Genomic DNA, 25,083 nt, shown 5'->3' with positions numbered 1-25,083 from the left:
GGCGCCCGGCGGGATCGGGCTGGGTCACGGCGCTCCCCTCTCGCCTCCGCGCTCAGTCCCGGAGATTCGGCCCGGCCTGCCCTCCTCTCTCGCCCCGGCGGCACCCGCGGCCAATGGGCGGCCGCCTTCTTGGCGGCCCTGCCAATGATACCGCTCGGTGTTGCGGCAAGATGGCGGCGCCCAGCTGCTGCGCCGGGAGAGGAATCGAGGCGGGCCGGCAAGCGTGAGGCGGCAGGGAGCGGGCCGATATGCTGCGCGCCTCCCTCCGCGAGGTGAGTGGCGCCGAGCCCGCCTTGCGAGCCGCCGCGGCGCGGGGAGGGCGCGCCGAGGAGCGGGATGGTGGCGGAGCGGGCTCGCAAGGTGACCGGGGCTAGCGGGCCCGCCGCGGTGTCCCCTCGCGTCCCATCTTCCCGGAGCTCGGGGCGGCGGGGGACCAGCCGCGGCGGGGCCTGGGAGAGCCCTTCCCGCGGGCTCTTTCCCGAAATAGCAGCGGGGATCGCGCTTTATCCCTTTAACGCCCCGAGGCAGGCTCTGTCACCTGGCTGCCTTGAAAGGGGAATTGCGCTTTCAGGTTTCGGCAGCGTTGAAGGAAGGACGTGTCACTCCGACGGAGCTCTGCCAGAGGTGCCTTTCCCTCATCAAAAGCACTAAGTTTCTTAATGCTTACATTACCGTAGCGGAAGAAACTGCTTTGAAGCAGGCTGAAGAATCAGAGAAAAGATACAGGAGAGGTATGTTTGCTCCCACTTGATATTAGTCCCTGAAAAGCTGTGGTGGGGGAGCTCTTTGTGTTAGATGAAGCATCTTTTCTTTTTAAAGCAGGTGTATGCACTATTTGTTTGACTATTAGGGGATGGGGCTTGCAGTTGAGGCATCTGTGGGTGCATCGCGGGTGTGTGCTTGGCCCCCAGTAGTGTATTCAGTTCAAAAATTGAACACAAAACCTGGACCAAACTAGGCACTGCAGATTAAATAGGCTCTGTGCTTCTTGAACACTACTGCTACTGGTTGCCTCTTCTTTCCCTCAGTAGTTTATTTTTAATTGGTAGCCCCCAGTTACCACGAACAGGAAGATGCAGTGGTCTTTTGCAGGCCTGTTGACTGGTGTAGACAAACACCTGGCTCAGCCTATCGCATTTTCAATTTAGAAAGCAAATGAAAATAAAGCAGCTTTGTTAATTGCACTTATTGGTTGGTGAACAGAACAGCATTCAGTCCTGTTACCTGCAGCATTTAGAGGCTGACCATTGTCATTTTCATCTAATAGAGTACTTGTTTTTCTTCCTGGGTGACACTTGCTATCCTTTGGCAGCTTAAGAAAATTGCCAGATAGAATGCTTTGTTTCCTAACATAGGCATTTAAATTTTTTATTTATTTTTTTTTCTGGATGGTGGATAATTGATCACCTAGGGAAGGTTTTTTAGGTCGTATCTACTGTGTATGTTAGGTAGGCAGAATTTATGTCTCCCAGCCTAGGGGTGGAGTAGATTTAGGCAGCACCTATGGCTGAAATAAGCATTACGTGGTCATATTTGAAGAGGTAAGCACTCCTTTGGCATACCTAACTTATATGAAAGCAGCTGCCTGTCTTACGGGCTTAGACACATTTGCAGAGCTCCGCTCTGCTGGGTCAGGTCTGGTTTGGGCAGAATGCTCAATGCTAGAGTTAGAATGGAAGATGGTTCTCAAAAATGTAACGGACAACCATCAAATGCTAAGTGGATAGCATTCTTGCTTCCAAAAAACGCCCAAAGGGGACATGTAAAATAATTTGTAGTTGATAAGAAGACTATACAGATAGCGCACTTTGCTTTAATCTCTGTTGTCTTTGCAATAATTCCTAATGCAGGTCAGCCACTGGGTGTTTTAGATGGAATTCCTGTTGCAGTAAAAGACAACTTTAATACAGCTGGCATTGAGACAACATGTGCATCAAACATGCTAAAAGGTACAGTAGAGCTTTTGAAGTAAAATCAGATCTCATTTCAGAGCTCTTGCTCTTCTCTTTGGAGGGTTTATGGAGTGGAGTCTTCCAGAAATCTAAGTATTTTCAAAAAATGAGCTGAACTAATTTGAGAAAATATGTTTATCTACTTTCTTTTGCCAAGCTCATCTGGTATTACAGATGCATCTTTTTCTTGTTTAAGCACATCATCTCCTTTATTCATATAGTTACATGCTTTTAACAACACAATGTTTATTATAGCCTGTATACTAAAATAGAATTGTTCTATACTTTGTATTTTGCTTCATGTTACTTTTAGGTCTACAGGAGAGCAGTCAGTACTGTTTGTTGCTGTTCTATCTAGCAAAATCCAAAGGCAGTCTTTTTTTTGTTGTCGTTCTGTTGATAATTGTTGATTTAAGTAGTTTTTTTCATGTGGCTGTAGGAAGAGTAGATACTAACAATTCTTTTCTCTATATTCCTGTTACACAAACACCTTCTATAAGGCTTTTTAAATTTTTTAAAATTTCCTAAGCCCATTGTTTCTATTAACATGCCATGAACATTTTCGAGGCGTTAGAATGTTTTCATAGTACAAGCAAAAGTAGAAAACATTTCTTATCTGTTTTATTCTGCACAAGTAAAACGGAAAAGTTTTGTGGAAGATAGCCCAAGTTCTGCTCAATTAGCAGAAACCTAATCTGATAAAGTTGGGGTTTTTTTATAGCAGAAGAAACAAAATATGACTTTGCCATTTTAAAAAGTGTTATATTACCTGAGATGCTTTTTCTTAAAGCACATTCTCAGACCCACTGTGATTGATTGCAATGTCTTGGCTGAGAGTATTAGGAGTGATGTTGTCCTTGTTACTGTTGAGGGTGGGGGTGGAGAAGCCTCTGTCAATATTCACAAAAGGAATTGGTTGCTACCTAGGATCTCATGTAAGTGTTATGGTTCTCATCCTAGTTTATATGAGGTCTAAGTCATCAAGGGTGCACGCGTTTGATCACAGGACAGCCAGTTAGTATTTCAGCTTGTGGTTAACCATATGCTCCTTTATCTTGTGGTAATGGGAGATAATTCAAGATAGCTTAGCACTTTTCTGTAAAGAGCTGTTTCTCATTTCTTCTAATTTTTTAGACAGTTCTTGCAAATTGGCTGGATGCAGTAATTTGCTGCCCTTGTGGTAATTTGTTTATGTAAAGTCTTAGCTCCACACTCTAGAAATGTGTAATCCAGAATTACTGGGTTGTAAGTCACAGAGAAGAAAAAGACATTGCAAACAAAACAACATTTGGTTTACTTTTGCTAAATTTTGGAAATTACTCATGTTATCTTGAAGCAAAATTTTGGCACTGTGAACTGACAATTCTTATGCACAAATAATGACAACTTCGAAGTGGTCAGAATAGCTGCTTCTAAAAATCAGCTGTATCTCACCAATCACTCTTTTAATTGTTCTGATTGTTTTCAGGTTATATTTCTCCTTACAATGCTACAGTAGTTCAGAAATTACTGGATCAGGGAGCTGTGCTTTTAGGAAAAACAAACCTAGATGAATTTGCCATGGGGTGAGTGATGCTTATTATTTTTAATGTGTGATTGCACATTAAATAGAATACACACCATCTGATCTATCTGTAATCCTTAACTCCTCTTTCTGTGAGGTTAGAAAATAATGAATACTTAGCCGTGAAGAGTATATAGAGTTGCATTAATTTCTCCCTGAGCATGTATACTGTTGTGTAAATTATATAAATGCTGAGTTTTATGAACATAGTGTTTGACTATGGCTGTGTTTGAGAGGGAGGAAGTGGTACAGCCTTTGCAGAAGGCCAAGGACAAGTAGACTTCTTCCAGATTCAGTGGTTTGTTAGTAGAATGGGTTACAACACCGGTTCATTGCTGCCTTTTTCCCTCTCCTTACTGGTAGTTTTTGCCCTTAGCTAATTATCATGCTCCAGATGGCAGTCACTGCCTCAGCCAGTCAGCCACTGGAGTAATTTATATGAGTACTCCCTGATTTGCTGCAGACAGGCTAACCTAGAGCAACACTTTAAATTGCCTAGGCTAATGTTGATGACTTTTTGTCAGGAGCACATTGGAAAATGCTCTCACAAGTTGATTCTCCAGCAAATCAGTGAAGGCAGCCAAGCCATAGCAGGGAACAGCATTGGGCTGTTATGGATGAGAGTCTCTGTCACCACAGCTGCTGGGTCTGGAAAGGAACGTCTAGGACTTTAGTTACATATGAGAAACAGTAAGCGTTGTGTTTTGGTTTTGTTTTTATTTTACCTAAGCCAAAGACAGAGGTTTGATTGGGAATTCACATGGATGGAGTGGAAATACTTTCACTGTATTGTTTTGGATAAAGTCATTTCTATGTCAAAGAGACACTCTTCAGAGGAAGAGCAGGGTAAAAGCACAGAAAAAACTGGTTATGCAGTGTTACAACTGGTCTAAGCGTATTAAAGCACAGGATTCTCCTAAAAAGGTTTATCTCACTGCTGGCCTCTCACCTCTGGTCTGTGTGTTTGCATGGTCTCTTATGCCAGTAGCAACACAGCTGCACCATGAGCTTGATTAGGGAGATGATCCAGCTCAAAAGTAATGATGTCTCAATAAGGTTAGTTTTCAACTGCTGCATCAACTGCCCACTCTATCTGATGATTTGGCTAATGACACTGGCACCCTGGAGTCAGGGGGTACATGGGGGGGAGGTTGTGAGGAAGAAGGAAAGTACCTCCCGCCCTCAGTTCTGGTGGCAGGTCACACATAGGTGACCACAGGCTGACTGAAAGCAGTTTCCGAGAAGCCAGTCTAGCACTCTGAACCAGTGAACTGTGGCCTCAGGAAAGGGCTACAGAGTCAGTAATAGTGTGTTATTTCCAGAGAAGTGCTTGTTCCTGCTATTGCGGGGCTTCCCCCCACCCCCCCCACCTTGGTTTTCCACAAGACCGTGGTCATCTTCTTTTGCCTTTTCCAAATGCAGGGTTAGGAAAACAGAAGACCTTTGTTTTGAAGCAGACGTGCAGCTTTACATAGCTTAAATCAGTTCTATGTTTTTGTGATTACATTCTTTTCAGTGGTGTTAGCAGAAGTTAGAAAGAGGTACGAGTTCAGATTCTGTGTCAGAAAGGGATGAAGATCTATGAACTTTACAATTCCGTGTAACATTGTTGAAGTTGACTGCACAAGGATTTACGTACACCAGTCTTTTTGTGTTGAAATTGAATTGGCTAAGATGAAGGATGAGGAGTTGGATAAAGAAAAAAGCCTTGGTAAATGCAGCATGTCATCTGTCACTTCTGTCTGTATTTGTCCTGTCTGACTATCTTAGATCTGGAAGTACAGATGGGATATTTGGACCAGTCAGAAATCCCTGGAGTTATTCAAGACAGTACAAGGAAAAATCCCATTCTGAGGACAAAGAGCCTAACTGGGTAATAACGGGAGGGAGCTCAGGAGGCAGTGCAGCTGCTGTGTCATCTTTCACATGTTTTGCGTAAGAGGCTTTTTAATTTTTTTATTACTATTAAATGTCTCAAAATACATTGCAAGGTTTGAATTTTATAATTTTCTCATAATCTAGTTTGAAATGGGAGTTATTTGCACTGGCATGCAAGAATTTATTTCAGCATCCCTAGTTTATTCATGGCATATCATGAAGCCAGAATGAATCCATGTAGACAAATTTAGGCTTATTAGTTTTGAGTGTTATTCAGTGTATTGCTATGACCACGTTACATTGCGTGAAATAAAATTATAATGGCAGTAAAGGAATGACAGTTTTATTGTTATTCCCCCATACTCTCTTAAAATTAACATGGGGTTTGTGACGCATCTTCTTCCTCAGTAAATGCGTTACACAAATACATGCTGAAAATGTAACTCAGCAAATTAGGAGATCCCTTAATTTGTAGCAGTATAATAATCTTTCCTCTCCTATTTTTATAGCAGAGTTATGTAATAATACATGAGATTTGGGATCTAAATCTTTCAGATCCCTGACTTAACAAAAGGATACACAGATACTTACTACACAGATACTTACAAACCTGTCTGTTTTAAAAAGTTAGAAGATAGTTTTAGTTTTTTGGTTTCGTGGGTTTTTTAAAAAGAATTTAAACAACCTGGAATTTTTCTTTACAACCAGTATTATCTGCATAGAGTAGCAACACGCTATTTAACAAAACAGTTGTCTATACTATCTTCCCCATCCAACTGTTAAAAGAAATCTGATACTTAAAACTTTACGCCAGTTTTTAGAGCTACATAGTGGAGCACATTTTATAGAAGATGATTTCAGTTGTACTTGTAACTGGAAGGTATTTAAGAATGCTTTTTAGCTACTGTGTCCTTGTTTACCCATAGATGATATGAGTGTGTTTTATTGTTAAAATATTTTTTGCTAATGTTGATTACAGCTTGTTTTTAAAAATACTATGTTTTTATATACAAAACCTAATTTATTTCATCTTCTTTTTTAATGATACCCTCTCTTCATCTCCTTGCCCTTTGCTGGGATGTAGTCTACTCAACATTTTAATACTGTTGAAACTGAACTCAGTGCAGCCATTCCCAGGGACTGCTGGTCCTTGTCCTGAGCCAGAATGGCCTGATCCTGATAGGGTCTGGCACCTTCTCTTGTGTTGCTAGGCATGCTGAACTCCCATTTTGCACTGCTCAGCACTTTGTCAGATCAGGGAGATTTTTCATCCAGCTATTTTATTGCCTATAACCTATTGTATATCCACTCTATTAGTTTCTTTCAAGCATCGGGAGTGCTTGCCAGTCTTTGTCTTTTCAATTTGAGTTTTGGATGTACAGAAATGCTACAAAATTGAGGATGTTTTATATCAACACAAAAGCTTTGAAAAAATTTCCACTTTAGCAAAGTCAATGGAATTGGTTCAGCCATCTCGGAAACAGATGTGTATGAAAAAAGCCATATACCCACTTCAATAAAAATTATACTTCCTTCTGAATTTTAACTTATTTTTGGCAAAGATTTGGATGAAAGTTTTTTTTTATTTTTTAAATGGTGTTTGAGTTAAAATTATTGAAAACAAGAGAAGAGCAGGTTGCATTTCAATATGAATTTCCAATTCCATTACAATTTTTGAAATAAAAATTTCAGTTTAGAAAGAACAAGGTTTCACCTGTGAAAGAACAAAAAAAGAAGTCAAAAAAAAAAAGAAAAAATAATACTGTGTTCTAAAAATGCACCTAAGCTACTCTAAACTGGGATTTCTGATGCTATGCTTTGTAGGTTTGGAAACAGGAAAAACATCCTAGACTTTGAAAAGTATGCCCTATTATTAGGAGCAAAAAGTGTACTTTGTTTCTACTTATTTGTATACTGGAAAATGCTGCTTCATGGTGTATTGGCTACTTAATAAATAAGATACCAGTGTCTGAAAATTGTACACTAAATCATATGAGACATATCTTTTGGAGTCCACAGAATTGAAACAGACCAACAGAGAAGGTGGAAGTAGATATTTAGGGCCATATTCAGATGGCCTAAGTTCTGCCTGTCTACCTCTGCACTGTGGAGAGAATTGGGCTCTCCTGATGACTAATTCAGATGCCCTAAGAAAAACAAGAGAACAGATAAAACATAGCAGACATAGGGAGCAGACTGAAATTTAGGCTGTGTGATTATGACTTCTAATCTGGAAGAATTCACAAGTTTTTAAATCCATGCATCTTAAAGCCATACATTTTTATTATTTGGAAATGTTCTGAATTATTTTACTAATGATAATCCTTTTGAAACCATAGAGCTTTAGGGTCAGACACAGGAGGATCTACCCGAAACCCTGCTGCTCACTGTGGTGTAGTAGGTTTAAAGCCAACATATGGACTGATCTCTCGCCATGGTCTCATTCCTCTAGTGAACTCCATGGATGTGCCAGGAATCTTAGCCAGATGTGTGGATGATGCATCAGTTGTGCTAGGTATTGCTACTACATATATCTTTGTATACAACATATCTTTGTTTACAACATTGTTTCAAAACAAATTGAATTCTGCCTACCCAATGTACATTTTCCTGTTCTTCATATGTCATGTCATATTTCAGGTTCCCTTGCTGGACATGATCCTAAAGACTCTACCACAATTCAGGACAATTTTAAGCCATTTGAACTACCCAATCTGACTGATGTCAGCCAGCTCTCGATAGGAATTCCGAAGGTAACATTTAAATCCTGTCAACAGTTGTGGACAGGAACAGCAAATAGGACACCTAACAAAAAAATATTTGTCTCTTGCCCACCACCTCCCAGTCTCCCATGATTTAAAACAGTGAAGACAGTATGAGCAGCTCCTGGAAAAGAGCAGTATATGCTCTGTTGCCTGTGCGGGCTATTTGGAGTGAGCATATGCTAATACTTCATCTAAAACATTTTGTTGTTCTTGTGGGAAGCACTGTCGGGAAGTTCCAAGGGAAACGAGGAACTTCAGTTCTTGGTTCTCTCCGTTGCTCTTTCACCAGTCACCTGTATAACCTCACACAAGTCGCTCTTAGTGCCCTCTCATACAGTGAGGTTAGTACTAGTTTGTGCAGCACTTTGAGATACTTGTCTAAATGGCACTGTGTTAATACGAAGCAGAATTTTAAAGGCAATTGAATGGCACGAGGAGCTGTGATTCGCAGAGCTCTAATAGGGATTGAAAGAAAACTGTAGTCTGGCTTCTGATGTATGCAATTCAATCGTGTTTGTAACTATAAGGATACTTGCAATTTTGGCACATTTGGGACTTCAGCCTGTTTTTAACTTAGTAAAGGCTCTGCCTTCAAAGAGACAGTGTGAATAACATTTATTGGTTTGATTCTCAGTGTTTGAACCTGTGCTAGAGAGATGTCCACTGAACAATTAATAGTTCAGGATCTGTGAAATGCAAAAATCGTATGCCTAGACTGTTTAGATTTTGATAAATCTGAAATAGTGCATTGGTAAATCATTCATATCCTTTGGACAGTTGTTTTCTACTGCTACGGGTGATCCTAAACAGATACATGCATATATTAAACATGGGTCATAGCTACTTAGAAATCAGACAGTATTATGACCCTGATATTGCGAGCTAGACCTAAGCAAGTATCTTCAAAAATAGAGAATTTTAATAGAATATCTTTGACTTAGCTCTTAAACAGGAATGTAGCTGATCTAAGTCTTCTCCCAACCCCCCTTGATTGTAGTTCTGCTTTGGTGGGTTGTTTTGTTTGTTTCACTGAGGCATGCCAGTTGTCACTGATATGCTGTGGCCATAATTTCTTTTTCTTTCTCCTACTTACAGCAAACCTAGTGTTAGAACTTAAACCTGAAGAGTTTCTAGCCACAAACTGCAGAACAGTGCAGTATAGTCTCCGTGAATAGACAAATAAGTGGATAACTGGGCAACTTCTCCTTCAGAAGAAAATGCTGAAATCCTGTGGTCTGCAATATGTGGGTTGGTCCTACTGAGATGAACGTAATATTGTTAAGACGACTGAATCCTATTAATTTAGTACTGCTTGATTGTATACTATTTAGTAGATGCAAGAAGCTTTAATAAGTACTTTAAATCATATAGTGGTGAGGTAATAGTTTCAATGTATGTTGCAAGGAGTATTTGCATTTTAGTTGCCATTATAAGTAAACTGGTATGTAAAATCACTCCCCTTCTTGTTTTTCTCTAAGGAATATCATGCACCAGGGCTTTCTAGTGAAATTCTGGCTCTCTGGTCAAAGGCTGCTGACCTCTTTAAGAATGCAGGTGCTAAAGTAATTGAAGTGAGTCTACCACACACTCGTTACTCAATTGTCTGCTATCACGTGCTGTGCACAGCAGAAGTGGCATCAAATATGGCCAGGTTTGATGGACTGGAATATGGTAAGGCCTCTGAAAAAACTTTTTTCTCAGACAATAGAAACATTGCTGGAGGTCATTTAAACAGTATTAGTTTTAATAAATAGGCTTTTCATGGTTGAATGTTTGGTGTTATTTCTGCAAGATGGAATACAGTAAAAACCCTGTCCAAATAAAAATGAGTAAATAAATACATGGTTTAATATATTTCACTTCTAGACATGTGAGTGTCTGGGCTTAAAATCTGTTTAATGTTTCTATAATAAAACAGGAATATGCTTTGTTTTTCCAGAATAGTAGCATGTCAGACTGCAGCAAACAGCGGCCTATTGTATTACTATGTATAACATTGTTAAATCTTAAGGATTACAAAAAGTATTAATTTCCAAATTGCTTTTTCTTTTCAGGGCACCGTTCTGACATGAAAAAGTCCACAGAAAGTATGTATGCTGCAACACGACGAGAAGGCTTTAATGATGTTGTTAGAGGAAGAATTCTATCAGGAAACTATTTCTTGTTGAAACAGTAAGCAGAACATCTTGAAACTCAAATTTGCCAAGTTAACAATTTTTTAAGCAAATGGTGATTAATTGTTCATCATGACGTGAAAAAAAAATCATCCTTACACTAGTAGCTACTTGTATTATTGTTGCTTTAGTTATATAATACCTAGTGAACTGTTAGTTAAATTAAGCAAAAATCTATCCTATGGTATGACATTGAAATCATACTGAAGCCATTAATTTTGTAGTGTTAAAAGTTCTGTTGCTGTTAACCTCATTAAAACTGCATAGAAAAACTGCTGGTACATTCTAGTGAGGTCTTTTAGAGGAAGCCAGAAGATATGGCCATTAAATTAGCTATAGCTCTTCCCCTCAGTATACAGGGAAAGGAAGGCACTGCAAAGGTACTGAACTGATGTCTTTACAGAAGACAGGTTTTTATCCAGCTCATGTAGAGAAGCTGGTGCATGGATGAATTTGACTTTTTTTCTTAGTTTTCATTCCTTATCCAACAGTCCTAATTTATGTTAGTAAAACTGCTGTTTTTCTCTGTCTCGATTTGTTCAGATACTAACAGAAATATTGGTTGTGTAATCAGTCTCAAAGTAAGTGCACTGCAGAAAGAGCTCTGTCAGCAAGAGTATTCATCAGATGTGACTTCTAGTTGCTCTCAGAGACAGGAATGTTGTCAGTCAGTGTGTAACCACCAGCTTTTATGGAATGCTGATATTCCTGCCAGTGTGCTTCTTCTGGTTACAACTGTCCAGATCAGCTTTCCTAAGGCTGCTTTAAAATTCATGCAGTTCGCTCCTCTGTGAAGGAATATACAGTTGGCTTCCATCAAGATTGAACAGGAGAGTCCTGTTCCTGTCCACAGTAAATTACTTCTGAAGAACAGAACATGGGGTTCAGAAAGCATTCTTAAAATAAATAGTAGAGAAAAACCATCTGTGTCTCCTGCAAATGTTGCATTTTATAGATTATTTTTATCTTGCTTTTGAAATCTGTAAGATAACTAGGAGATTGTTCAGGAAGCAATGGAACATTGTCAACATTGTATCAGAATTAATAGAGAGTATGTGTGTGACTTAACAGTACTTTTTCACCTTTTTTTTTAAAACCCAAAATAGTCCTTCCAGCTTAAATTATTGTTTGAGGTCCTTTTTGTTCCTTTTACTGTTTTTCTGAAGTTAACAGCTAGGGTGATTGCAGAAATGATTGTAGAAAAAGGGTTAATTCCCATGATATAACTTCTTAACATGAATCTGCTGTCTATTATTAATTATAACCATTTTCATTGCAGTTTTTCAGAAATTTAAGTCTTTAGATTACTCTAACAACGTGGCTTTTGGGCAGTTTCAGTTGTCTTACCCACAAACACTCTGGCATGCAGCAGTTGTTAATACCCCCCTCCCTTTTTTGTTTTGTTTTTAGAATAGCTGTGGTTTTAGATGGCAATTACTTTTGAAACTGAATTTCTCTGAATTTAAGGATTTTACATTTACCACTTCTGCATATGAAGTTAAAAGGAACAATAGGCATAAAGCTGACTAATTTGTTTCTGCTTCAGAATTGTGTAAAGACAGTTTAGAAATCCATAGATCACATGTTTACATGAGGAAAAAAAAGGTTAGGGAAAGATAAGGTCTTTATAATATTCTACAGATAGGTATACTACAAACACATACATAGTTTTAAGTCCATTTGGAGTCCTCCGTAGATGATGGGACTTTTTCACATGCTTTAAGTATCTTGCTGGGTTGAATCCTAAATGATTAATGGCTGTTTTCCAGGCCTGCTTAGTTCTGTATTGTTTCTAGGCTTTGCTGTGCTGCCCTGCAGTGAAATTCAATGTACGGTTTAGTTTCAGAAAGGTGACAAAAGAGTTGTTTTGATTTTGAGTTAATTATTTTAAACTAGGGTTTTGTTTTCCCTTCACCTTTCTTCAGCAGGGTGCTCTCATCTCTTCCTTCTTTGACAGCTTCATTGCTATGAGAGCATAAACACCATGTTTGATGACTAAGCTTCTGGTATATCAAAAACTCAAGTACCAGTGTTAGTTTTTCAACCAGAAGGGATACTGGGCTTGTCTTTTCTGCAGTAACTAAGAAATTAAGTTCTGTATTTTTGGAATCAGTGTCAGGCCGTCATGTCCATATTTCTTTCTAGGAACTATGAGAATTACTTTATCAAGGCACAGAAAGTCAGACGTCTCATTGCCAATGACTTTGTGAAGGTTTTTGGGAGCGGTGTTGATATTTTACTCACTCCTACCACTCTGAGTGATGCAGTACCATACGTGGAATTCATCAAAGAAGACAACAGAACCCGCAGCGCACAAGATGACATCCTAACACAGGCTGCAAACATGGCTGGTGAGCAGGGACAGGAATTCAGCTTTTTCCCTGTCTAGTTATCTTTAATGTCCATTCCCTTCAGTTATTTAACCTCTTCTTTAGAATCAAGATATTTCACCTCTGTCTTTTAACTCTGACAATGATAACCAGGTAAAAGGGTAGCTTATTTATGAAATGCTTTAAAATGTAAGACTAGATTTTAAAATGGGTGGGGGCTGCAGGTAAGATGAATCCATTCAAGTTCCAGAGACGGAAATCTCTTTCTTAGGAGACTTGATTCTCTTTTCAGAGGATGCTGACTCCTTAAATCACTCTAATTAATTTCTTGTGATCACCTAACAGTATCCTTAGTTCATTGACTGAAATTATTTTAACTAGAATGGCAGAATCATAGAATACCAGGTTGGAAGGGACCTCAAGGATCACCTGGTCCAACGTTTCTTGGCAAAAACTAGTCTTTTTTCCTCTACATAAAAACAATTCTACTCTTAGAATTGTTACAAAAAATACTCCAACTGTGTTTGTTTAATAGTAAGTCTTTGCATGTGTCTCTTCTTTCTTTCAGGACTGCCAGCCATAAATGTTCCTACAGGTCTTTCAGAGAGAGGCTTGCCAGTTGGGCTTCAGTTCATTGGACGGTCATTCCACGAGAAGCAGCTTCTCACTGTAGCCAAATGGTTTGAAAAACAAGTAAAATTCCCAATGATCCAGCTAGAAGTGAAGAGGCATGACCATAGTGCCTGTCACAATCAGAAATCTGCTTCTTTTTCATAACATGGGACTTGCTAGTCGGTTAAAGCAAGAAGGCTGTGGGGATGGTCTAAAAATGTATTCCTGCAGTTAATTCTTTTTTGCAGAAATAATAATCTGTTTTAAGGAGACCATATACAGTAATGCAGGATGGAATCATCACAGCTTGTTACTATGTAATTAAGGCAAAGTGAATCATTACATAAACATGCCCGTTATGAAGAACCATTTCTAAGTGATATTAAAAACAGCAGGTTGAAATTATGTATCTTATGCCTGTGGAGCTGCTTTTTTCCATCCCCAGAGGGCGTCTAAGGTATCTGGCCCATTAAAGTACTAACCTGAACCTTCCTGTGAAAATTGCATCGTTGCCAAAGGATTGGTTTCCTTCTGGAGCATAGACTTTTGTAATGGAACAACTAGACAAACTCTAATGGAGCAAAGGTATCAAGGATCCATTCACCAACAGGAAATGCAACAGGAAATAAGGGAATAACATATAGAGGGTTCATTAAAAAAAATAAAAATCCCTTCTAGTAAACTCATGCAGAAGGTGAAATAAACTTCAGGTTTACAAATCATGCGGATTACTCTGGTTACATTCATTGTAAGAATGATGAATTCCAGATTTCTTCTGGGGAAAGATGTCTACCAGTCCTTGACTAGTTATTTTCTTCTTCCTTCATCAGTGTGCTTTATAATCAGCACTTAATTTCTTTCTTAGTAAGTATTCATTTTATCTTCTTCAGCATAAGTCTCCATAAAAGTAATACCACCTATTCCTTCGTGGACGGTTGTTCAACACAATAGTAACTTGAAACAAATTTTGAAACCATAATGTTGGTAGACTGGAAGACCTACTAAACAACTAATAACCTGTTGTGACTGTTGTAGTTTCCATTTTTCAAAAGTTGAGAAAGTATGAAGGATAAGTTGGTAAATTTGGTTTTGCATCAGATTTGCTTTCAGTCATAGTTTACAGTTTGCACAGATGTAAAAAGTGTAGGGTGGGAAAAACAATTGTGATTTAGTCTGATATGGTAACCTACAGAATCTTCCTGAATTACATCGTCTTACACTATACTGTCACCTTTATAAAAAAATCACCTTATTTCTAAAAATTGCAAATGAATTGGTAAATTTTCCACACCCCAAGGTGAGCTATTCCAATACCTTTACCACATGATTAAAATGGTACATGATTAAAAATCCCACATGAATAAAATTTTAAAAGTAAAATTAATTTTTTAATTTAAATAATAAAAACCAGGGTATACCTTGTTTCTAGTCTGATGCTATCTGGCTTCTTTACATAGAACAGTATTCAAGGAACTTGTTTTTTCTCTTAGTGGGTAATGATCAAGTGGGGATCCCAGCAGATGATTTTCACTGCTGTCTTGTTCAATAATTCAGGTATGTTCTAATCATACTGTCACTGTGCATGCTCATAGCAGCTTGCTGGCCAGAGCTCTCAGTGAGGTTATCTGTTACCCAAGTTGGAATACCTGGATATATACTTGAAATACCTGCTCTTTGATTCGCAGTCAGGTCCCAAACCCAGACCTGCTGCCTGCTGTTTCTAAAAGTAAGGGTCAGCGTCTTCTGCTGAGAGCTTGAGATAAAATCCTGCCTATGGAGAGCATTCCTGGAGGGACGTGAAGAGCCTTGGAGTGTTGCTTACAGAGGGGAACAAGCAGAGAATTGCACTCTCCCTTGGAAATTAATTCTGGACTGACTTCTGGTCCAGAGGAAAATGCCTACTTATGCTTGGTAATCTTTCTCTTTAAATTTCCCCCAACATTAAGAGAAATTGGATGGAAAAACTGGATCAAGGCAAAGATCCCCGCTCCACGTTTGCCAAGCAGCTAGAGGAGGGGTAGGTGAAGGGAAACTGTTCTCATTACATTTTTAAAGCAGGGCTCCAATTCCAGCCTCCAGCATCCTCTAAACAATCAGGACAATTGGCTATTCTGACTCCTTAGAGTTTCTTCTGTTAGTAGATTTCCGAGTACAGAATAAGTAAGTATGCAATGAAATACACAGCAGAGAAGGTACGAACCAAACAAGCAGACTTCTTCCCCTCTTAGCTGTTCTGCGTTTTTGGGGACCATATACCTCTTTCTGCCCTCCACTATCTAATGCTGGAATTTCACTAAGCCAGAGGTGAGAGCTTGGGAATCAGCGTGGTCGAGCAGCTTCAGGATATAAGCAAGAGTTCCTCATGTTTTGCGAGAGGATATCTAGAGACTTTTGCTGTCTTCATATTAGAAAGCCATCTCAAAGTAGTTGACTTGGCCTCACAGCGGTTCCTGAAGTAGCTCAACACCCTGGCTTACCTGTAGATATAGCAGTTGTGAGAGGTATCTCTGAGCAGAGCTTTGTGCAGCTGTTACCAGTGCCAAGTCATGGCTCCAGAGTTATAAACAGCAAAGCTCCTATGACAGATAATTAGACTCTCTCAAAACCCCTTGTTACAGAAGTAGAGGAATTCCAGGGAGCAGGAAGGTCTGGGAGTGAAAAAAAAAAAAAGGAAAAAAAAACCCCAACCCTGCCTATACAGAGATTTTGTACAGCTCTCTTGAAAAACAATTCACTGAAATGATAGAGTTGAAAGTTTTATGGCATTGCAGCATAGCCACAGCAGGGGGTAGGTGTAACCTAAGTACAGACTGAGCCCAGATAATTCCAGAGCTTCCTGAAGGAAACAAAAGCTAGGGCTTTAGCAAACAAGCAATCTGCTTCAATGTTTAGGAGTGCAAAAATTTTTCTTCAGGTAATGAGAAACTGTAAGGACATCACATAGTGAAAAAGTTATTTTTGAGAAGAAAATTGTGAAGAGCTTTTGCTTAAGATGTTTTTAAATACAACTGCAATCTGATGTTGCAGTTTATGCAGTTTCCATGTATGTGTTTTTCCCTCACCCTCCTTTAACAGACTCATAGTAAGGAAAAATTCAAAGCAAAATTTAACCTCACTGCTGCTACTTCTCTATTCCTGCATTTTGCAGTTTTCAGGCATCAGGCACTTAATAGTTACTGTGACTTCATTGTAGCTTCCCCTTACATCATGCTTACATCACTTTTCCATCACTTTTATGATTCACCTAGGATCTAATCTATCTGGAAAGTTGCAATGGGGAATGGGCTTTGTAGCCTACCTGGGGTGTCTCAGGGGGCCCCTTCTACAGTTCTGCCCCACAGAATACTGATAGCAAGATCACTGGACTGACATACAGGAGATGGGCAACTGAAAAAGCATGTCTAAAAATCACTGCTAGGGTTATAGAGCAGTCTTAACTTCATGTTAAACTGGTGCCCACAATGCCACCAGAGAGGGCAGGGAAATAAGCAAAAAAAGTCAGAGGAGCAAAAAAGGTTTATCTAAATTTGTTAATTTTCAGTATGTCTCCCAAATAAAGAGGAAGGTATCCAGTTACAGGAATGTTAGCAAGAAATGGAAAACATTCACAATCATCTTAATTAGCTTACCACACCTTTGCTTGACTAATGTCCAGATGCAATTAAGGGATTCCAAGCTAACCTTTCTTTTTGTAAACAGAAGAAAGGTTTTTTCCCACCCAGCATGGGCATCCTCCTGTGCTCGCTGTTGAACAGCGATAAAAGTTGCCTTTAGCTCAGCAGTGCAGGGCATTCAGAGAAAGCACCAGGAACCCAGCCAGGCAGCTTTGCCTGGTCCTGCATGCAGTTTTGTGGCCTGGGCTATGGCCTGATGCCCGTACAATACGGGTATAAGTGCTGTCGAGAGTCGCAAGCAAGTGCTGCAGCACGATATGTGATAAAGTGGACTTCCAAGTGCTGGGAACTGATTTTTTTCTTTAGCTAGAGGGACTGCTTTTGTATGTCACTGTGTTGGTTGGTGAATGGATTTGTGTGGCCTGCCTTGCCGCACTGATCGTCCCCTATGGTGGACAGGCAGCTGTCATGTGTGCCAGCTCAGACACCGGAGGCAGCAACGGAGACTCCTGGGTTAGATGCCCCTCTTCAGGGGAGGGTGCATTGTGGTGGGAGAGAAAAAGGGCTTGGAGCTACAGGGCAGAGGAAAGACTGGCTGAAAGGAAAAGATGCCGCAGGCAGGTGTAAAAGATGCAGTGATAAAGGAGCAGGAGCAGAGTGGGGAGGTGGTCAGTACCTGCCGGCAGCAGCTGGGCACCCACCTGCACTGTACTGTGAACGGGGCCAGCTGCTGGGTTGCAACTGCTGTTTGCCAACACTAATCTCACTGGGGAGACAAGCTCCTGCACTGCAGTGTATGGAGTAAAAGCACTAGGCACTTCATTGTGCCACCCAAGGGGGAACGTTTCAGCTTGGGAAGAGACACAGAGAAGCACAGAAAGGTTGTCTAGGCAGGCTGTGAAACACCAGGAGGTAGAAAACACACTGAAGAGGGGAGGGATTAAGTGTCGTAGAAGCTGGTAACTTAAAATTTGAGAAGCCAGAAACTTAGGAAGTTTGAAGAGATAAAGGACACGGGCATGAGGAAGAAGAATAATTCTGGTGAAGGGGGGGCCCTAACTTCATGTTTCTAAGTTGAAATCTTTGATGGTGGGTACCTTTGTGAATTGTACCTCTCTGAACTAGAGAGTCTGCTTGATTCAGTCCAAGACAAGAGTGTTTAAGACTTGCATTTGCAAGCTTTTAGTCCTAAAGTGAGTGCTATTCAGGTACACATAATACCTGCCACAGGCTCGCATAATACGTACTTAACAAAAATCAAAATGAAAATGTTAACAATATACTTCATGAAGCCTAGGAACACACTGCAAAAGGGACCTCGTGGGCTCGATTTCTCTTCATAGGTAACTATTTCATAGAGTCGTCTCCATAAGTTTATTAAAATCTATCTAAAGAGTATTTTGGTTTCTTTCTCGTATTAGTATTCCAGAACCTTTTCTTAGAAACTTTAATCACAGCCAAGCCACACACATCTATTTGCTCAAGGCAATATTGTTCTTTTGTTTAAATATACCTTCTCACTCCTTGTGTTTAATTCACTTTGTATTTGTAGAGCACAGTTGCATTCTTCCTTAGCCGTTATTCTGCTAGGATGAATAAGTCAAGCTCTTCCAGTTTACTCCTGTATATTGGATTGTCCAGTGCTAATCCCTGTAGCCGTTCACTGCACCTGCTCCAGCTGAATTCATCTGTCTTCAAACATGGGTGACGAGTATCATAAAGACAGTTCCAGCTGCAGTTTTACAAGTGCAGCAGTGTTAATATTTCCCCTTCGCTCCTGAAAAATTCCTTCCCAGAACACTCTAGAATCACACTTGTCTTTTACTCAGCCACATTATACCACACGGGTAGCTCAAAGCCAATTTATGATTAACCAATGCACTCGGGGCTTTCTCTGTCTCCATTGCTTTCAATGGATAAGCATTTCTGGTATGAGCTGAGAGCTCATTATTAAGCCTCTAGCTTCATGACCCTGCACGCCTTCTCATTACTGCTATTTAAATTATCGGTGTTTTCTAGTTTTTCCTGTAGAGTCCAACTCTCTGCTGTTTTGACAGTAACTCCCAGCTTCATGTCATCAGAAACAAAGAATGTGTCCTTCAAACAACTTTTTACTTATCACCTTAACTTTAGCCTCATTGCAATAATTTTCTAAGCCGTTGTTGCCAATGGACTTAGAGGACAATAAAACCCAGCTTCTCCTGTGTGGCCTCTGCAAGTGTGACCTGTGCCCTGATAAATCGTGACAATGCACTGCCTGTTGACAACAGCTAGGTACAGGCTGAGGAGCTGCAGCCACTCTTAACAAAAAATCGGTGGTTTGGTCCTCACCCTATTCCGTAACTGGCTTGCTTTGAAGGCTACAAGCAAACAGATCCCCATTGCAATAAACACTGTGCAAGGACATCAAGAAAAGAACCTGCCCCTTAAAAGAGCTTGCATCTATCCAAAACCCCCATCAAAACAACAACAAAAAAACCACCCCAGGATAATAAGCTATTGTGAACAAGAGCTGCCTTTTTGCTTTGTATCCGCAGCGCTGGAAACATAAGAGCCTGAATGATCTACGAACAATGGAAACACGCTGAATCACTAAAACCAAACCTTCAATAGGCAAAATGCCGCCCTGTCACTAAGACAAACTGTTAATAGCAACAATGAGGCTTGGAACAGCTTGTATGGAGCCAAACTGGCTCTCATACTTCAGCTGAAGTTCATCCAAAGTTGAACAGGGAAGTCTCCAGATGGTCATTGCAACTGCGGGCTAGGACGGGCCATTAGGTTACTTTCTTGTTCACACACAAAATGTAGAATTTTGTTTAATGCTTCAAATTAAGACTTACCCCCAGAGGAGTGGACAGGATAAATTATGAAGGAAAATGGCATCACTTAAACAGGGAAGGTGGTACTACTTTAAAAAGATACTGTAGTCATAGCACTTCGGCCGTTATTAACTCAAAAAACAGGGGGGAAAGCACAACTGTGTTGCAAAGTTTGTGCTGTGCTTTTTTCATACAGCATGTAAAACACTGCCATTTCTTTTATAGAAGAAAACATCGAACTTCACAGTATTTAAACGGACAAGCAACAAAATCCTCTACTGCAGCCGTGGCCAGGAATGCGACTGGCAGGGGGGATGTCCACGTTGTTGAACTGAGCTGTAAGCTACACTTCATTCTGGGTCTTCCATTTCGGGTCGTATTTGTGTGTGTCCCCTGTGCTGCACAACCATGCTGACAATGCAGACTTTGCTAATACAGCCTGGCTCAGGGAGAGCACGAAATACCTCAAAAAGACTTTCAGAGAGAGGCATCGGCTCTGAGTCAATCTGCCAGCTCCCAGGGACACCAGCTTGCCTGCTGTGCAGACGAGCGCTGGTGGGAAGGTGCTGGGCTCCATCAGCCTGGCCACACAACAAGTCAGAGAAGGTATTTAGGAGGACAAGCTGTCACTGAGAGGGCTACCTATTACAGCAGGGCAAAGGCTGTCTTTGGGGAGACATGAGGGCAGACCTGGTGCCTCTCCAGAGGTGTTGGCCCATAGGAAAGCTATTATGTTTAGGAGAGGGGCATTTCTCAGGACTGTTTTTTAATAGATCTGTACGTAGAGTTTTCAAGCTTAGTGGTGATAATAGTTATCACGCTTCTTAGCTTCCGAGGACTCAAAGCTAAGCTTGGGTTTCTTCATTTCCCATCCCAATCTTGAATCAATCGCAAGGTTCAAAGCACCCATAGCAGCATGCACACCGTGAGTGTGAGGAACATATAAAAGCCACAAGGGTTATATGTGAAACACTGACTATGCAGTTGAGGCGAAAACACATCCCAAGGCACGAGGTCTGCCCTGGGGAACATAGCTAAACATCCTCAGGGAGGATCAAGAAGCCAGCTCTACTCATGCCTGTTTGATTTGGGACTTACAGCACCCAGTTGACAGAATCATCCTCAAAGCCAGAAAACATTCTCTCTGTGTTGTAGCTGTCACTGCTGCACACCTTTGCCATGAGACCTTCTCACCTGAGGGCAGCCCAGCAGGACTGCGGCACAGCCTGGCAGGAGGGACTCCCTCACACAGCAAGCAAAGAGGCTGTACTGATCTTCAGCCAAAGCAAGAGGAGATTACACCTCCTAGTATCTCTCCCAGGGGAGGAACTCAGTAAAACACACTATCCTTAGACAAAAATACTCTTTGTTTTCTCCCCAGAATATATGCTGAGACACTGCAGGTGCCAAGTGTATAACTCCCAACCAGCATGTTTTTCTTGAAAATCAGATTCCCCTTTTCTAGTACATGCTATAAGAGGAAAGGATGGTGCTGGCTAACTTGTAGCATGCCTTAAAAAATGAGGGGAGATGAAATGGAATACCAAGGGAGAAAATCATCTTTGCAAGCAAGTCAGCAAAATATTCTAATGTATTTGCTCTTCAAGCACAGTTAGGTTTGCGAACAGCCTGATGAAAGGGAGGTGCGTTGCTCCAGTTCCATCATCTCAGCAAGACTCAGTTGGAGCGCTGAAGGATTAGGACTTGATCTAACATGCTTTGAAGCCAGTGAAAAACAGATTTCAGCTGAACCTGCACTGAACTAGCACCCTAACTCAAAGAAGACAATTATTTCCCTTTCTTCTTTAAAAGTGAGACCTAAGACAAGTTACGGCATAAAGGAACTTTAGGGAACTATTGCTCTGCTCTGTGCAACCTTTGCACTTTACATGTAGAGCACTTCCGAGCCCTGCTCTTCCAGTCTGACGCTTCATTGCCACTAAATTTATTCCATTTAAAAACAAGATTTCCTAATGAATTTGGCCAATAAACGTGGAATTCATTGATAGACTGGAGATGGTAGAGGAAACCTTTCAAAAGTGAGAAGAAAACTGGTTCTACTTGCTGTAAATGGAATGGATGTGCTGTTGTCAAGAAGAGACATCAATAAACACAGTAATGTGTGTGCTGGCCTAACAAAGATGTCCAAAACTTCCTTCTCCTGCCATTCTTCACTCTGAAAGCACAGACATTCCCTAAACCGTCACCTGTGGCTTTCATGAGCAAACTGACTAAACAAATGTCACATTTCCATACAGTCTAGTATTACCAGAGCAAAAGTGCTATTGAATTAATAACTTTGAAGCCATTCTAGAACATATTTCAACCTCATGTAAGATATGAGAATTTAACTCATCTCAAACTCCAGTTCTCACAGTCAGAAATTGCTGTCATTGCCTTAAGTATCAGTTAGCACAGTGGATGGGTGGGGGATAGGAAGACTAAATACTGCTTAATTATTCTGTTGATCTTTTCCATTTTTAAGCCTTTTTTTCTAGGACCTGCTGCAAGCACTAGCCTTTGTCTGTAATTACCGTTAAGGAACACTGGCAAGAAATAGTCTTGAAAAATTATGACCTCTCTGAACATGAAGATGAAATCTGAAAATTAGTTTCACTATTCATGAATAGCCCTTGGAGATAGCTAACTGTTTCTGTAAGGCTAAGATTTGTCAGGTCCCTACTTATCAGCCACCTCTTATAACGACATTACAAAGCTCTCAGGTTAGTTTGATGGGAAACATTTTTCTATCAGTCTGTTGACATTTATTATATTATTTTCAAAGCGTTATTAGTCCAGTCCCTCATCTATTATTTTTCCTGTGTCTAAGACCCAACAGACTTATGACTGGCTGTGTCCACTGCAATGCTAACAGGTTTAGCACCTTAGCTTCCTCCCCAACTTCCTTGGGGCTTCCCCAGTGGCCACACCAACACTCACGACAGCCTCTCCACCCCTCTCGGTTTCCTGGAGGGAAGTTACGCATTTTCTAATGTTTAGCTGTAACTTAGCATTCTTCCCAAATTATTACCAGAGGGGAAGATATCATATAGTTGTATGCCAGGACTATAACATCCCTGGTTTGTGTCTATAAATATATTTAAGCCCTTCCTCTGCTGTTAGAGACAAAGCTTTCATTTCGCCAGTGGCACTGGTAGGCAACTAGGAGCACAGCTGGGCTGAGAAGGGAAGGTTGATTTTTATTCTTAAGAAAGCTTAGGGCTCAAGTGTTCAATATCTTACCTTACCTCAAGTGTTTAGTAACTCATCCTATGGAAAGAGCTGTATCAGCTTTTCCAGTTAGAAGCTTCTGTCTTGTATTTGTCACTCTCAGCTTCCCCATTCTTCTACTTATTATATATTCATGGAGAGGAGGATTATTATTTTAATAGCTCCTTCCCAGCCAGGATGATGTTGTTTTTCTTGAAACTAATGTACCCTTATTTTTTCCCAGTTATGGGTTATTAGGCAACCTGTAAAATATTCTCAGATGTTTTCCAATTATCATTTACATTTTTCCCCCCAACTGACTTAGTTCAGAATTGTTTTCCACTTTGTGAAATTGTATCAGCTAAAGCTACTGATTTGCATTTTGTTTGCTTTCAACAAAGGTAATCAAGTTATGAACATTTTTATTTATTTATTGTACCGCTGATTTTTAGTATCGTGGTTCTTCCCCTCTGCTGAGGCAAAAGTCTAGTCTAGAGTTTCCCTGGTCTCTGGTGCAATACTTTTTAAGCAAGAAAATTAAGAATGTTATTTAGTGATTCTGAAGATGTTTCAGTGCTGGCAGCAGGAGACTACCAGCATATGTCATTTGGATTAACAACCCCCATGAAAATGCAACTTTCTTTTTCCTCCTATACATTATAGATAGTAACTGAAGGAGCCAGTCATCTGTTCCTCTTTAAAAACAGCTGCTCTCTCACAGACAGCAACTCATACCCCATTTTGCACTTTTCATGGTGGGAAATCAATCCATGAGATCATTTCTTTGTCATTTGTCACTAGTAAATAAATCATGCCCTTTTTTTTTTGGTCATAGTGTGCCATTTCTCATCCCCTTCTGTCCACTAAACCTTTCTTAAGAGATTATAACCAGTGATTTAAAGATTTCAGTCACCAGAAAATTCCCATCCAGTTCCAGCAATGCCATCTCGATTGAATTTATGCTCATAAATGAGCAATTCCAGTTCCTCTGTTTATTATCTAGGACCCTCACATTCATTTAAGCAGCTAAATAATTTCTCCTTATCATGTCCTTGGGCATTCGGGTTGGTTTTATCCACCACAGCACGGTTCAGGTTAAATGGGTGCTCCTTTGTTTCCCCTTTTCACTTTTTCCTAATGCCAGGGCTGCTGGAGGTCCCGTGCTCTCCGCTGTTGGTCCCTTCCTCACAAAGGGGCAGAGCAGCGGAGTTTCCCCCAGCCGGCTCAGGGGCTGCCCACTCACCAGAAACCCTCCAAGAAGAGGAGACTCCCTTCGCCACAGCCAAAGGCAGGAGACATTAAACAAATTTATCCCTGCAGACATGCTTCGGCATGCACAAGCAGTTTCTGTTGTTACTCTGGTTAATACTTGACCATGTGCTGCTTTGCCTCTCCCTCCACCCTTAAAAAAAACCCAAAACATTGCCCCATGAGTTGTTTTGCACCTCAGAGGCCCGTAGACAGGAATGAACCTTTAAAGCAAAAATCATTCTTTGTGTGTATCCTTATCCTTGCTCTTAGCTTTCATTGTTTTACAGGAAACGTGGCATTAAATATTTCAGAGGTCAGTTAAAGGTTGAAGTTGGTTTATTGCGCATAAATTCAGGCATTAATGATGCAGTCCTGTCCTTTGATTTCTAGTATGATACAAAATTTCATCAGGATGTCTATCCTGCACAAATAATCAAAACCGCAGAAGCCCATTCTTGAAATTGGTGCTGCGTCTTACCAGAGATGTATTGGATGCTGAATGAGAATGGCTTTAGCAATCTCCTGTCAACGCCTTGTAAAATGGTCCTTTTTCAGGATGTGCTTTAAAACAGGACCAATTATTCTTACAGATTGTAATACAAATTGTAGTGTAATTAGTACTTAACAGCAATAATGAAAGAAAGTGAGAAAAATAGTGAAAGAAAAAGAGAGAAAAAGCAATTTATTCAAAGTAATTGCACTTCCACCTATTTCTTTAACGTTTGCCATTTTCAAATCTTGTCATCTTGCCAATACAGTAGCACAATGTTCTGCTGCTAGCCCTTTATATGTCTTTGTAGAATAAAAATCTCAGCTGCAGTATTCCCTTCCTCTCAGAACAGAAATGATTCCTTCCTAATCCAAATCTCCTAATGGCTCAGCATATTGTGCTGAGAGAACTTACATCTTCT

General features: G+C 40.4%; 1 protein-coding gene across 1 annotated transcript; it reads left to right on the top strand.

The window, feature by feature from the left end:
- The first annotated feature begins 205 nt into the window (after nt 1-205).
- QRSL1 (glutaminyl-tRNA amidotransferase subunit QRSL1) lies at nt 206-14,620 on the top strand. The gene is made up of 11 exons (XM_059830243.1): nt 206-272; nt 572-731; nt 1,851-1,949; nt 3,421-3,517; nt 5,287-5,451; nt 7,734-7,909; nt 8,035-8,147; nt 9,638-9,830; nt 10,214-10,331; nt 12,479-12,684; nt 13,232-14,620. Exons 1-11 carry the CDS (start codon nt 249-251, stop codon nt 13,438-13,440), a joined length of 1,560 nt encoding a protein of 519 aa, XP_059686226.1. The 5' UTR covers nt 206-248; the 3' UTR covers nt 13,441-14,620.
- The last annotated feature ends 10,463 nt before the right edge of the window (nt 14,621-25,083 follow it).

This window comes from Gavia stellata, chromosome 2 (assembly GCF_030936135.1).
Source record: "Gavia stellata isolate bGavSte3 chromosome 2, bGavSte3.hap2, whole genome shotgun sequence".
In the NCBI taxonomy this organism is placed as follows: domain Eukaryota; kingdom Metazoa; phylum Chordata; class Aves; order Gaviiformes; family Gaviidae; genus Gavia; species Gavia stellata.
Note: the sequence above shows the minus strand (reverse complement) of the source record. Positions and strands in the feature narration are given on the sequence as shown.